Source organism: Rhinoderma darwinii, chromosome 7, assembly GCF_050947455.1.
Source record: "Rhinoderma darwinii isolate aRhiDar2 chromosome 7, aRhiDar2.hap1, whole genome shotgun sequence".
Classification (NCBI taxonomy): domain Eukaryota; kingdom Metazoa; phylum Chordata; class Amphibia; order Anura; family Rhinodermatidae; genus Rhinoderma; species Rhinoderma darwinii.
In genome coordinates this window covers 87,487,413-87,501,959 of record NC_134693.1, presented here as the reverse complement: position 1 = coordinate 87,501,959, position 14,547 = coordinate 87,487,413, and the positions used below count along the sequence as shown (strand labels likewise).

The following is a 14,547-nucleotide window of genomic DNA, read 5'->3' as shown; positions in this document are numbered from 1 at the left end:
ATTTATCAAAACTTGTGCATATGAAATGTTGAGGAGTTGCCTTTACCAACCAATTATTCTTGTTCGTTTTTTTTTTTGTTTTTTTTTTCAATAGCCGTTTGGAAAATTAAATGAGAAGTCTGGTTGTTACAGATTTTTCCTCCACTTTTCCATTTCGCTAGTTGTGATAAATTTTCTCAATGGTATTTGTAATATGCAGAAGGTAAATTCATTACACCTATTAATTGTTTTGGGCATCCCCTTTCCTTATTCCCTTTATGGCGAATAGAGAGACTTCCTGTATTAGCCACTGCTGAAAAAATTGGCTCTTTGGTCTGTGCATTACACGGATACTTGCTTATTTTTCATGTGTGAAATATGCAATAATCTCATCCTCCTTTTTAGACTGTCGGAGAGCAATAAGGAGAATACATTTGTTCCCACAAGGCAGAATCAGAGGCCAAATGAACTCAGGCTTAGTTCAGAAGTCAGAACGAGAAAAGTGGAGCTTGCAGAATCTCGACAAGGTTCATTTGATTATGTGGAGTTGTCCCCACTGTCCCCAGGAGAGGAGCGTCGACGCTGGTTTGAAGCTCCCTCTGGAGGGGGCTCCTCTTCTACACGTCGTATTACACCGACACCACTCACAGAGGAGCAAAAACAACGTCTCAGTGAAGACATTGAAGCTAAATGGAAGGAACTCGAGAGGCTACCTTTGCGAGAGACCAAACAGATGCCCCTCACATGTTTGCTTGGTGGAAGCCGAAGCAAAACTGGGGGAGAAAGTACAGCAGCGCTGGAGAAACAGGTACGTATGGTTCTTTTAACTAATTAGACATTTACACATTTTGCCACAATTAATTTGTAAAGAATGTTCTGTATACCCAACTTGTAATTTTTTATTAATTTTCTTGATTATGTCAGTTGCTGTTATTCCAATTTGTATTTTACCTATGCTTCCTACAGGATTGCCTGACTGTGTCTGCTTTGTACAGATTGGATACATAGGACCTGTTCATAGTTCGCCCAGTATGCATCTGGTCTAGCATGGTCAATAAATCCTGTATGGAATATATGCAAACAGACAAACTTCCCTGCAGCCTTGGTCCATGACAACGTGTAGACTGTTAATTTCTTGCCAAAAACAAGAGCACAAATGTTGCTCTGTTTTCCTCTGATAGGTACCACTCACAGTTTTGGCAAGAAATATACCGACTGTTCATATGAAGGCGTGAATGCAGGCTAAGATGAAACAGTAGATGAGTTTGCATAATTAAATGTGCAATCTAAATCCAATGCGAAGTACCCCTTTTAACCTTAGGTCCATCAACACCAGGCCAAGTAAACCTTTCTTGTTTCTGGCCTAAAACAAATTAAGATGTTTCTATACAATTTTCTGCTCTGATATTCAAACACATTAACCTCTGTTCCCATCTGTTCTTACAGTATACTTGATGGGTCCCATTCGTTCTTTTTTTTTTTTTTTGCAGGAGTTGTAGTTTTTAATTGCACCTTTTAATGTACCATATAATGTACTGAGCAACTTTAAAAATGAATTTGTGGGGTGGAATGAAAAAAAAAGGCTATTCCTACATTTAGTTTTAGTTTTTACAGTGTTTATCATGCGGTAAAATTACATGTTAACTTTATTCTGCAGATCAATACGCTTACGCAATACCAAATTTATATAGTTTTGTTTTTCAAAATAAAAACTTTTTGTTAAATATTTTTTGTTGCTATATTCAAAGACTCACAACGGCTTTTAATTTTTTCATCTATGTACCATTTTGGTGTACGTACGGTGACCAAAAAGCAGCAATTCTGTTTTTTGTTTTTTTTATGACGTGGTGGATAAATAACATTGTATTGTAAAAGTTTGGCTTGTTACAAATGGGGCAACACCAATTATGTTTATTTTTTTGCTTACAAATTTTTTTGGGCCAAATTATTGTAGTGTTTTTATTTTTATTTTTTTTTTTATTTTTTATCGTTCAATCACTTGCACAATATACTGCCCTCATTGGGCCACCTGCTGCCATTACTACATATCCACACTCCTCAATTGCATCGTGGTGGGTGACAAAGGGCTCCCCCTGTCTAATGGCTTAGATTCTGCAGTCCCTTATGCCCGCGGCATGTAAACTGTTAAATGGCTGGGACTGGAGTTATCTCTTCTCGGCCGTTAGAGCGAGGTGTCAGCTGTAATACACAGCTGACACCCGCTCTGTATGGAGCAGGCTTCGCTCCTTGGCTTTCTCCATATTTATCATCCCCCTCTTCTCCTAAATTTGATGTACATATTAACTCTTTCATGCCAAAAATCTGTAGATTCACGTCCTATTCGCATATACCCTGCGCAGATAGGACGTGAATCTGCAGACCTCTGCTTCTGTTCGCGGCTCCCCAGCAACCTGTTCTCTGACAGCCGCACCGATTGGTTCGGCTACAGAGAATATGATTACCGTCAACTGCTTCCTGACCGCCCACGGTAAATTCACGTTGGCGCTTGCTGGGCTCTGTGCAAAAAAACAAGCCCTTACACAGATTTTGTGACTGAAAAATAAGAAAATTATGGCTCCCAGAATATGGTGACACAAAAAATAAATTATTTTATAGAAAAGTGATTTTTATTGCGCTAACGCCACTAAACATAAAAAACGATATACATATGGTATCGCCATAATCGTACCGACCTGCAGAATAAAGTAAAATGTAATTTATAGCGCACAGTGATTACTGTAACAAAAAGGACAAAAAAAGATTGGCAAAATGTATGTTTTTTTTTGTCACTTTGCTTGCCATAAAATCGAATAAAAAGAGACCAATTAAAAAAATCACATGTACCCTAAAATGGTACCAATGAAAACGACAGATTGTAACGTAACAAATAAGCCCTCGCACGGCTCTGGTGGAGAAAATTTTTAAATAAAGTTCTGGCGCTCAGAATATAGCGACAAATTGTGCAGAGTGTCCAAAAGATGTTAAGATTGGGCACCATTTATCAGTGCGACACCTGCCACACATCTATGAATTATTTATTTATCCCATTATTATACCCTCTTATTATGCCCTGATGTACTCTGCCCAGCTTACATATGCTACCACATTATAAACTGAAATACCAGCAAAAACCTAAACGGAACTATTACCAAGCAAAATCTGCGCTCCAAAAGCCAAATGGCGCTCTTTCCCTTCTGAGCTCTGCCGTGGGTCCAAACAGCAGTTTGTTACCACATATGGGGTATTGCCTTAACCTCTTAACGCTCCATGACCTACTATTAGGTCATGCTAACTGTAGCGTTCGCGCTCAGTGACCTAATAGTAGGTCATGGAGTAAACACGGCGCCGTTCGCGCGGGGCGCGTTCATGAGCTGTGATAGCTGCTGTTTCCGATGTGCCGGGACCGATCGCGGAGCTCCCCCGCCGATTAACCCCTCAGAAGCCGCGTTCAATAGCGATCGCGGCTTCTTAGGGGTTAATCCGCCATCACCGGCCTGCTACACGATAGCGGCCGGCGATGGTGACTATGGCAACCGGACACCAAACAATGGCGTCCGGCTATGCCATAGACGGAAGCCTAGTGGGTCCTGACAACGTCAGGACCCACTATGCTTGCTGTCAGTGAGTAGCTGACAGTTCTAATACACTGCACTACGCATGTAGTGCAGTGTATTAGAATAGCGATCAGGGCCTCCTGCCCTCAAGTCCCCTAGTGGGACAAAGTAATAAAGTTAAAAAAAAGTTAAAAAAAGATGTGTAAAAATAAGAAAATAAAAGTTTTAAAAGTAATAAAAGTAAAAGTCCCACTTTTTCCCTTATCAGTCATTTATTATTAATAAAAATATATAAACAAACAAATAAACTATACATAATTGGTATCGCCGCGTCCGTAACGGCCTGAACTACAAAATTATTTTGTTATTTATCCCGCACGGTGAACGCCGTAAAAAAATATATTAATAAACCGTACCAGAATCACAATTGTTTGGTCACTTCACCTCCCAAAAAATGGAATAAAAAGAGATCAAAAAGTCGCATGTACCGAAAAATGGTAATGATTGAAACTACAGTTCGTTACGCAAAAAATAAGTCCTCGCACGGCTTTATTGATTGAAAAATAAAAACGTTATGGCGCTTAGAATAAGGTAACACAAAAAGTGAATGATTGTTTACCAAACGTATTTTATAGTGCAAACGCCATAAGACATAAAAAAAAAATATAAACATCTGGTATCGCCCCGCAGAATAAAGTGAATATGTCATAGCGCACGGTGAACGCTGTAAAAAAAAAAGTATACAAAAACAATAGTAGAATTGCTGTCTTTTAGTTACCACGCCACCTAAAAATGGAATAAAAACTGATCAAAAAGCCGCATGCACTCCAAGAAAACTACAATACATTCCTCAAGGGGTCTAGTTTCCAAATTGGGGTCACTTTTGGGGGGTTTCCAATGTTTTGGCACCACAAGACCTCTTCAAACCGGACATGGTGCCTAATAAAAAAGAGGGCTCAAAATCTGCTAGGTGCTCCTTTGCTTCGGAGGCCGGTGCTTCAGTCCATTACCGCACTAGGGCCACATGTGGGATATTTCTCTAAACTGCAGAATCTGGGCAATACGTATTAAGTTGCGTTTCTCTGATAAATCCTTTTGTGTTATAAAAAAAATTGTATAAAAAGAGTAAATTTCACCTCTACTTTGCTCTAAATTTCTGTGAAACACCTAAAGGGTTCATAAACTTTCTAAACGCTGTTGTGAATACTTTGAGGGGTCTAGTTTCTAAAATGGGGTGTTTGATAGGGGTTTCTAATATATGGGCCCCTCAAAGCAACTTCAGAAATGAACTGGAACCTAAAAAAATAAATAAATGAGGCAATACTTCGCTTCTTACATTATACTGATAATGAGCCGTGCCCACCCCGAGATTACCCCAGTTTTGACCGTTTGTATAAACGGAGACCCCTATTAGACCGTTTCGGTGCCCGGTTTACCCAAGCATACACCCCCGAGAAGTGTTTTTCTATTGATGAATCCCTGGTACCTTTTAAAGGGAGGGTTCAATTCCGCGAGTACCTGCCAGGTAAGAGGGCAAGGTATGGCGTGAAGATGTGTAAGCTGTGAGAGTGCATCAGGGTATACCTACAGATTTAGGATATATGAAGGAAAGGCCACCCCCAAACCAGACTGCATCCTGGACTACAATAGGTACATGGGAGGGGTGGACTTGTCAAATCAAGTCCTGAAGCCCTACAGCGCCATGCGGTGTGGTATAAGAAGCTGGCCGGGCACATCATACAGATGGCTTTGTACAATGCGCACGTGCTACGTCGATGTGCAGGCCAGAGGGGAACTTTCCTGGAATTTCAAGATCTAATCTTTAGGGAACAGGAAGGGGGGCACCCAGTACTTCTGGAAGCGGGGCCACACGCATCGTACCAGGGCAACACTTTCCAGGAGAAGTTCCCCAAACCGGTGGAAAGGGAAAGAGTCAAAAGAGGTGCAGAGTCTGCTATAAGAGGGGGATAAGGAAGAACACAATATACCAATGTGACACGTGTCCCGAAAAACCAGGGCTCTGTATAAAAGATTGTTTTAAAATGTATCATACATCCCTTGATTTTTAATTTACCCTGGTGCACTCCGCACAGCTTACCCCCTTCATCTTTCCCTTCTGAGCCCTGCCGTATGCCCAGGCAGCTGATAACAGCCACATGTAGGGTATTGCCGTACCCAGGAGAACCCACATTACAATTTAAGGGGTGTATATCTCCGGTGGCGCATGCTGGGCACAATATATTGGACACTGAAATGGCATATATATATATATATATTAAATTGCAAATCTCACACTGCACCATCTGCTGCGCATTATCTTTTACACAGTACCTGTGGGGTCAAAATGCTCACTACACCTCTAGATGAATGTCTTAAGGGGTGTAGTTTTTAAAATGGGGTCACTTCTCGGGGGTTTCAACTGTACTGGTACCTCAGGGGCTTCTGCATACATGACTTAGCACCAGAAAAGCTCCAGTAGGCCAAATGGTGGTCCTTTTCTTCTGAGCCCTCCCATGGGCCCAAACAGCAGTTTATCACCACAAATGGGGTATTGCCGCACTAAGGACAAATTGGGCAACAAAATGGGGTATGTTGTTCCCTGTGAAAATAAGAAATTTTGATCAAAAATGACATCTTATTGGAAAAAATATCATTTTTTTCATTTCACAGCCCAATTCAAATAGGTGCTGTGAAAAAACTGTGCGGTCAAAATGATAACAAAAACCGAACCGATAAAAACACAGGGACATATACAAAACCACCGAAAAAGGCCATACTTACAAATGGACACAGCCAGGCCAGAAATGCTGATGAAAGGGCGAGCAGGTGCTTTAAATAATAATAGCCACTCCCACTAGTCTTGAGGGGAGTGGTGTGTGGTGCATGGGATGTGTAGTAAGAAATAATAAATGAATAGTGTGTGTGCAAGTGTAATACTATAAGTGAAATGTAGGGGGCAGCAACAAATGAAGCGCCTCAATAGAAATAAATGGATAATGGGGTCCAAGTGAGTGAAACATGGAGGGATAGTGTGTACGTCATGAGGCACAACGTGTATAGCCAGGTAGAAGCCTATTTGTGACGCCTTGATAATTCATAGAGCGGGCTACCCTGCTTGCTATGCCAAACAACAACACACCATGCTCTCCCAGCATCAAAGACCCGGCTGTGTCCAAGAGAAGCGAATATACATAATAATGAAAAATACCTGGGGTATTGGTAATCATTTTGGCCAAAAGGACGCAAGCTCGCAATCCACGACAAGGATCCCCAGACTTGCGAGTCCCTAACTCCTAAACTGGAACAGAACGTTCCTGATACACAAACATTATTTCTATTGAGCCGCTTCATTTGTTGCTGCCCCCTACATTTCACTTATAGTATTACACTTGCACACACACTATTCATTTATTATTTCTTACTACACATCCCATGCACCACACACCACTCCCCTCAAGACTAGTGGGAGTGGCTATTATTATTTAAAGCACCTGCTCGCCCTTTCATCAGCATTTCTGGCCTGGCTGTGTCCATTTGTAAGTATGGCCTTTTTCGGTGGTTTTGTATATGTCCCTGTGTTTTTATCGGTTCTGTTTGTGTATCAGGAACGTTCTGTTCCAGTTTAGGAGTTAGGGACTCTCAAGTCTGGGGATCCTTGTCGTGGATTGCGAGCTTGCGTCCTTTTGGCCAAAATGATTACCAATACCCCAGGTATTTTTCATTATTATGTATATTCGCTTCTCTTGGACACAGCCGGGTCTTTGATGCTGGGAGAGCATGGTGTGGTGTTGTTTGGCATAGCAAGCAGGGTAGCCCGCTCTATGAATTATCAAGGCGTCACAAATAGGCTTCTACCTGGCTATACACGTTGTGCCTCATGACGTACACACTATCCCTCCATGTTTCACTCACTTGCACCCCATTATCCATTTATTTCTATTGAGGCGCTTCATTTGTTGCTGCCCCCTACATTTCACTTATAGTATTACACTTGCACACACACTATTCATTTATTATTTCTTACTACACATCCCATGCACCACACACCACTCCCCTCAAGACTAGTGGGAGTGGCTATTATTATTTAAAGCACCTGCTCGCCCTTTCATCAGCATTTCTGGCCTGGCTGTGTCCATTTGTAAGTATGGCCTTTTTCGGTGGTTTTGATAACAAAAACCATAAATGAATTCCTTGAGGGGTGTAATTTCCAAAATGGGGTCACTTCTGGTGGGTTTCCATTGTTTTGATACCTCAACACCTCTTCAAACCTGGCATGCTGCCTAAAATATATTCTAATAAAAAAGAGGCCTCAAAATGCACTAGGTGCTTCTTTGCTTCTAGGGCTTGTGTTTTAGTCCACGAGCGCAGTAGACACACATGTGGGACATTTCTAAAAACTGCAGAATCTGGACAATACATATTTAGTAGTATTTCTCTGGTAAAACCTTCTCGGTTACTAAAAAAAATTTGAATAAAATTGAAATTCAGCAGAAAAAATGAAATTTGCAAATTTCATTTCCACTTTGCTTTAATTCCTGTGAAATGCCTGAAGGGTTAAAAAACTTTCTATATGCTGTTTTGAATACTTTGAGGGGTCTAGTTTTTAAAATGGGGTGTTTTATGGGGGTTTCTAATACATAGGCCCCTCAAATCCACTTCAGAACTGAACAGGTACCTTAAAAAAAAGGCTTTTGAAATTTTCTTAAGAATATGAGAAATTGCTGTTTATGTTCTAAGCCTTGTAACGTCCAAGAAAAATAAAATAATGTTCAAAAAACGATGCCAATCTAAAGTAGACATATGGCAAATGTGAACTAGTAACTATTTTGGGTGGTATAACCGTCTGTTTTTCAAGCAGATGCATTTAAATTCTGAAAAATTCTATTTTTTGTAAATTTTCTCTAAATTTTGCAATTTTTCACAAATAAACACTGAATATATCGACCAAATTTTACCACGAACATGAAGCCCAAAGTGTCACGAGAAAACAATCTCAGAATCGCTTGGATAGGTTTAAGCATTCCGACGTTATTACCACATAAAGTGAAATATGTCAGATTTGAAAAATGGGCTCTGAGCCTTAAGGCCCAAACTAGGCTGCGTCCTTAAGGGGTTAATCGTGAGAAATGGCTTTACAAGTTTTGAGATGCTTTTTATTCTTATTCCTTGTAAAAATTAAAAAAAAATGTTATTTTTTGTATTATCCACATGTAGGATATTTCTAAAAACTGCAGAATCTGGGCAATAAATATTGAGTTGCATTTCTCTGGCAAAACCTTCTGTGTTCCAAAAAAAAATAATTATTACAAATGAATTTCAGCAAAAAAAAAAATGAAATTTGTAAATTTCACCTCTATTTTGCTTTAATTCCTGTGAAACGCCTACAGGGTTAAGAAACTTTCTGAATGCTGTTTTGAATACTTTGAGGGGTGCAGTTTTTAAAATTCGGTGATTTATGAGGTCTATTTAGTACATAAGGCCCTCAAAGCCACTTCAGAAGTCCTTGACAAAATAGCCTTTTGAAATTTTCTTGAACATTTGAGAAATTGCTGCTAAAGTTCTAAGCCTTGTAACGTCTGAGAAAAATAAAATAATGTTCAAAAAACAATTCAAATATAAAGCAGACATGTGGGGGGTGTTAATTAGCAACAATTTTGTGTGGTATTACTATCTCTTTTACAAGTAGACTACATTTAAAATTAGAAAAATTATTTTTTGCTAATTTTCTTTACATTTTGGTGTTTTTCACAAATAATCTATGAATTTATTGACCACATTTTTCCACTAACATAAAGTACAATATGTCATGAGAAAACAATCTCTGAATCGCTTGGATAGGCAAAAGCATTCCAGAGTTATTACCACATAAAATGACACATGTCAGATTTGAAAAAATGGGGCTGGTCATTGAGGCATCGATGACCCTTGGTTCTAAAAGGGTTAATAGTTGTTTTGGTTTAATGGAATAAATTACTATTACTACTTCTGAGTCCTATATTGTCCATATTTAGATACAGAGTTTAAAGATGCAGCTGGAGAAGGCGAAAAAGGAAATAGAGGCTCAGAAGGGAGGAGTCGAGGGGTCTTTTCCCCATGGTTATATATCTCAGGTAAGTGCATAGCATAGTGCACTATAGGAATTCTATTTCTTTTTATTTTTCCAGTGTTTTGTTGGTATTTGGTTGAGATTTTTATTAATGTTCCTACAGAGATTGGGCCAAATGTAACAATAGTTTTACTTGCATTTAAGTTGGCAGAAATTATGCAATTTGCACCAAATTTATGAAGATGGGACTTGTAGAATAACAAATTTGGTGCGCGTAGACTTTTTTTCTTCCTTATGCCACCTCATGGCTGGCATAATTTATACCATTATGTCATAGCCATCGCAAAATATAAAGAGATCATGAATGTCTCTTGCTTTTTATGGCAAATTTCTTTGAATAAACGTGCCCTACTGTGTAAGGCTGGGTTCACACACCCTATTTACGGACGTAATTCGGGCGTTTTAGCCTCGAATTACGTCCGAAAATACGGCTCCAAAGCGTCGGCAAACATCTGCCCATTCATTTGAATGGGCTTTACGATGTTCTGTGCCGAATGTCATTTTTTTTACACGCCGCTGTCAAAAGACGGCGCGTAAAAAAGACGCCCACGTCAAAGAAGTGCCTGTCACTTCTTGAGACGTAATTGGAGCCGGTTTCCAATTACGTCCGTAATGGACGCAGCGAAAAGCGCCTGCACATGCCATTACGTCTGAAATTCCGGAGCTGTTTTCTCCTGAAAACCGCTCCGGAATTTCAGCCGTAACGGATGCTGCCGTGTGAACATACCCTAAATGTGTCTCATGAGATTCTATAGTAGATTCTGATGTGTAGGGTCTAGGAGAAAAGTTTCCTTACCACGCCTAAGAGAAGGGCTGCCACATTACAAAATGTGGGATAGGCAAAATACTCATAACTGATAACTGAGAGTTTAATGGGACTTTACTAGAGTTGTCAGAAAAGAGCTCTAATATTGATAGTGTTTTTAGTCTTAAAAAAAAATTAGATGAATGTCTTAAGGGGTGTAGTTTTTAAAATGGGGTCACTTCTCGGGGGTTTCAACTGTACTGGTACCTCAGGGGCTTCTGCATACATGACAGCACCAGAAAAGCTCCAGTAGGCCAAATGGTGGTACTTTCCTTCTGAGCCCTGCCGTGTGCCCAGGCAGCTGATAACAGCCACATGTAGGGTATTGCCGTACCCAGGAGAACCCACATTACAATTTAAGGGGTGTATATCTCCGATGGCGCATGCTGGGCAGAATATATTGGACACTGAAATTGCATATATATATATAGAAAATTGCAAATCTCACGCTGCACCATCTGCTGCGCAATACCTTTTAGACTATACCTGTGGAATCAAAATGCTCACTACACCTCTAGACTAATGCCTTAAGGGGTGTAGTTTCCAAAATGGGGTCATTTCTGGTGGGTTTCCATTGCTTTGATACCTCTGGGGCTCTGCAAATGCGACATGGCACCCAAAAACCAATCCGGCAAAATCTGGATTCCAAAGAACACGTAGCGCTCCTTTCCTTCTGAGCCCTCCCATAGTCCCAAACGGCAGTTTATCACCACAAATGGGGTATTGCCGTACTCAGGACAAATTGGGCAACAAAATGGGGCAATTTGTTCAGTGTGAAAATAAGAAATTTTGATCAAAAATGACATCTTATTGGAAAAAGAGTCATTTTTTTTAATTTCACAGCCCAATTCAAATACGCGCTGTGAAATAACTGTTGGGTCAAAATGGTAACAACAACCATATATAAATTCCTTGAGGGGTGCAGTTTCCAAAATGGGGTCACTTAGGGTGGGTTTCCATTGCTTTGATACCTCAACACCTCTTCAAACCTGGCATTCTGCCTAAAATATATTCTAATAAAAAAGAGGCCTCAAAATGCACTAGGTGCTTCTTTGCTTCTGGGGCTTGTGTCCACGAGCACACTAGAGCCACATGTGGGACATTTCTAAAAACTGCAGAATCTGGACAATACATGTTTAGTCGTGTTTCTCTGTGTTAAAGAAAAAAAATAGAATAAAATTGAAATTCAGCAAGAAAAATGAAATGTTCAAATTTCACCTCCATTTTGCTTTAATTCCTGTGAAATGCCTAAAGGGTTAAAAAAAAACTTTCTAAATGCTGTTTTGAATACTTTGAGGGGTCTAGTATTTAAAATGGGGTGTTTTATTGGGTTTTCTAATATATAGGCCCCTCAAAGCCACTTCAGAACTGAACAGGTACCTTAAAAAAAAGGCTTTTGAAATTTTCTTAAAATTATGAGAAATTGCTGTTTATTTTCTAAGCCTTGAAACGTCCTAGAAAAATAAAAGCATGTTTTGGGTGATATAACCATCTGTCTTGCAAGCCAATACATTTAAATTCAGAAAAATTCAATTTTTTCAACATTTTCTCAAAATTTTGCAATTTTTCACAAATAAACACTGAATATATCGTCCAAATTTTACCACTAACATAAAGCCCAATGTCTCACGAAAAAACAATCTCAGAATCGCTTGGATAGGTTTAAGCATTACCAAGTTATTACCACATAAAAATAAATGTCAGATTTGAAAAATGGGCTCGGAGCCTTAAAGGGTTATTCCCAAGTTGATAAATGGAGCTATAAAGCTCCCCCATGTAAAAATAAGAATAATTCTAATTACCTGTCCGTCGTCCAGCGATGTAGTTTTCTTGATATCCTTGATTGAAGTTGCGGTCAGTCCCTCTTTGTATCCTGCCCGTTGCCTAGGTTCCCGGCCACCGCTATTTACCTTTAGCGGTGGCCGCGCATGCGTAATGACATCCTCTGCGTCCTGAGCAGAGGATGTCATTTACTCGTGAACGCGCATCTCGGCGCATGCGCAGGAGATGCAGTGGAAGGCACCCGTCGCGAGGAGAAGTCTGCGCTCCGCTAAAGGTAAGTGTGTGTTTGTGTGTATGTGTTTGTGTATATGTGTGTGTGTTTGTGTGAGTGTATATATGGGTGTATTTGTGTGTATATGTTTGTGTGTATATTTGTGTGTTTGTGCATATGTTTGTGTGTTTGTGTATATGTGTGTGTGTATATGTGTGTGTGTGTTTGTGCATATGTGTATGTTTGTGTGTTTTTGTATATGTGTGTGTTTGTGTGTGTGTGTTTGTGTATATGTTTGTGTATATATGGGTGTGCATGTGTATATATGGGTGTGTGTGTTTGTGTGTTTGTGTTTGTATATATGGGTGTGTTTGTGCATATGTGTATATGTTTGTGTATATGTTTGTGTATTTTTGTATATGTATATTTGTGTGTTTGTGTACATGTGTTTGTGTATGTTTGTGTTTATGTGTGTGTGTTTGTGTATATATGGGTGTGTTTGTGCATATGTGTGTTTATGTGTGTGTGTTTGTGTATATATGGGTGTGTTTGTGCATATGTGTATGTTTGTGTGTTTATATGTTTGTGTATTTTTGTATGTGTATATTTGTGTGTTTGTGTTTGTGTATTTGTTTGTGTTTGAAAATTCACTGAAGTGACAATTGAGTAAAATATACCTTTTATTTTATAACTCGCTAAAAACAGGGGTAAAGTCACCACTGTGAAAAAGCCCCACCGTGTGTATTAAAAACGTATTAAACAGTAAATACGGAGTACAGATTCGATTGGTGAACCCTCTATGACTCAGTGTTTGTATAGATATTAATCCGGAATCAGCATTTAAACATGGGCATAACAATAGTTTAGACCCCAAAACACACCAGAGTCCGTGATAACCGCACCGGAAACTCCTAATGCTAAGGTATACAACAATGCTACTGTTCCCTATGCTAAAATTCCTCATTACAACCGACCCTACGCGTTTCAATACTTATCCTCAGGGGTCTGTATCTTGGTCACTCTGGCCAGGATGCCAGCGATATTTATTCAGCAGCAGGTATTCTGCTGTACATCACGGAAGGATGCTCGCATAGATGTCAGCGGCATGCTTCATTTCGGGACTCTGATTTACTATAAGCACCTAACTCCTCCCCCTGTTCTCGGCAGCGCTAACCGAACCAGCCAATCACACTCACCACCCGAATTCGTGACGCCTGTCCATGTGACTCCCGGCCGTCAGCTGACAACCCGGTACCAACATCGACCACATCAAATACGAACGCGCAGGCGCAGTAGAGACCACAGACGCATCTCCCATGCTGCCAAAAACTAGCCATTGCAGGAAGGAGTATAACGATATTGGGATATAGGATATATATTGCGGATCAGTTCCAAACCGCAACTGGACTACCATTAGTACAGCACCCTCCCTGTAAGTACATATTGTATAAATAAATGTAGTGTCCATCACATTATGAAGTATTGTTGAAAAACCTATTGCACACGACCTAGCCTGTTAGCCATATCAATCAAAGTGCAATTTGCTGAAAAACCACCTGACAGAACAGCCATATTTGTCTGGCTGCCTTGAAAGGATGATGGACGATATAGATGCATGTTCATATAAAACACGTATAGTTTGTCTGCTCGTTTAAACCCTCTGGTTGTATACACGCCAATCTGTAAATCCACTGGGCTTCTTTGCGCAGAATGAGGTTGTCCCAGTCGCCTCCCCGTTTAGGAGGCCTTATGAGTTCAATTGCTTGAAACTTTAAACATTCTGCACGACCCTGATGTTTAGCATGTACGTGTTTAGATATCGGGGTATCTCTAGCATGAACAATATCTCCAACATGCTCTCTTTCTGAATACAATCTGAGCGCATCTGAGACCATGTTATTAGAGAAGGGGCTTTCATTTGTCCCCACAGTGAAGTTTGATTCATTTACCTGGATTAAGGACTTGAATTTGTTTGCTCGCAAACTCAAATGGATTAAATTCTTTAAACATCATAATAGAAAAAAATGCATGGAAATGGGTTTGGAAGAATCTGATCTGGAAGGCCTAGAAGTTTTAGAGGGGTTGCTTGAGGAATCTGGTAGAACCCCAG

At 40.0% G+C, this 14,547-nt stretch overlaps 1 protein-coding gene across 2 annotated transcripts in view; it reads left to right on the top strand.

The window, feature by feature from the left end:
- The window catches only part of TRIOBP (TRIO and F-actin binding protein), a 412,380-nt gene that overhangs the window by 255,938 nt on the left and 141,895 nt on the right, over positions 1-14,547 (top strand). For both annotated transcript variants that reach the window (XM_075833639.1, XM_075833638.1), the window contains exons 9-10: positions 385-787; positions 9,545-9,643. In XM_075833639.1, coding sequence (XP_075689754.1) covers positions 385-787; positions 9,545-9,643 — 502 coding nt within the window. The remainder of the gene's footprint in view (positions 1-384; positions 788-9,544; positions 9,644-14,547) is intronic.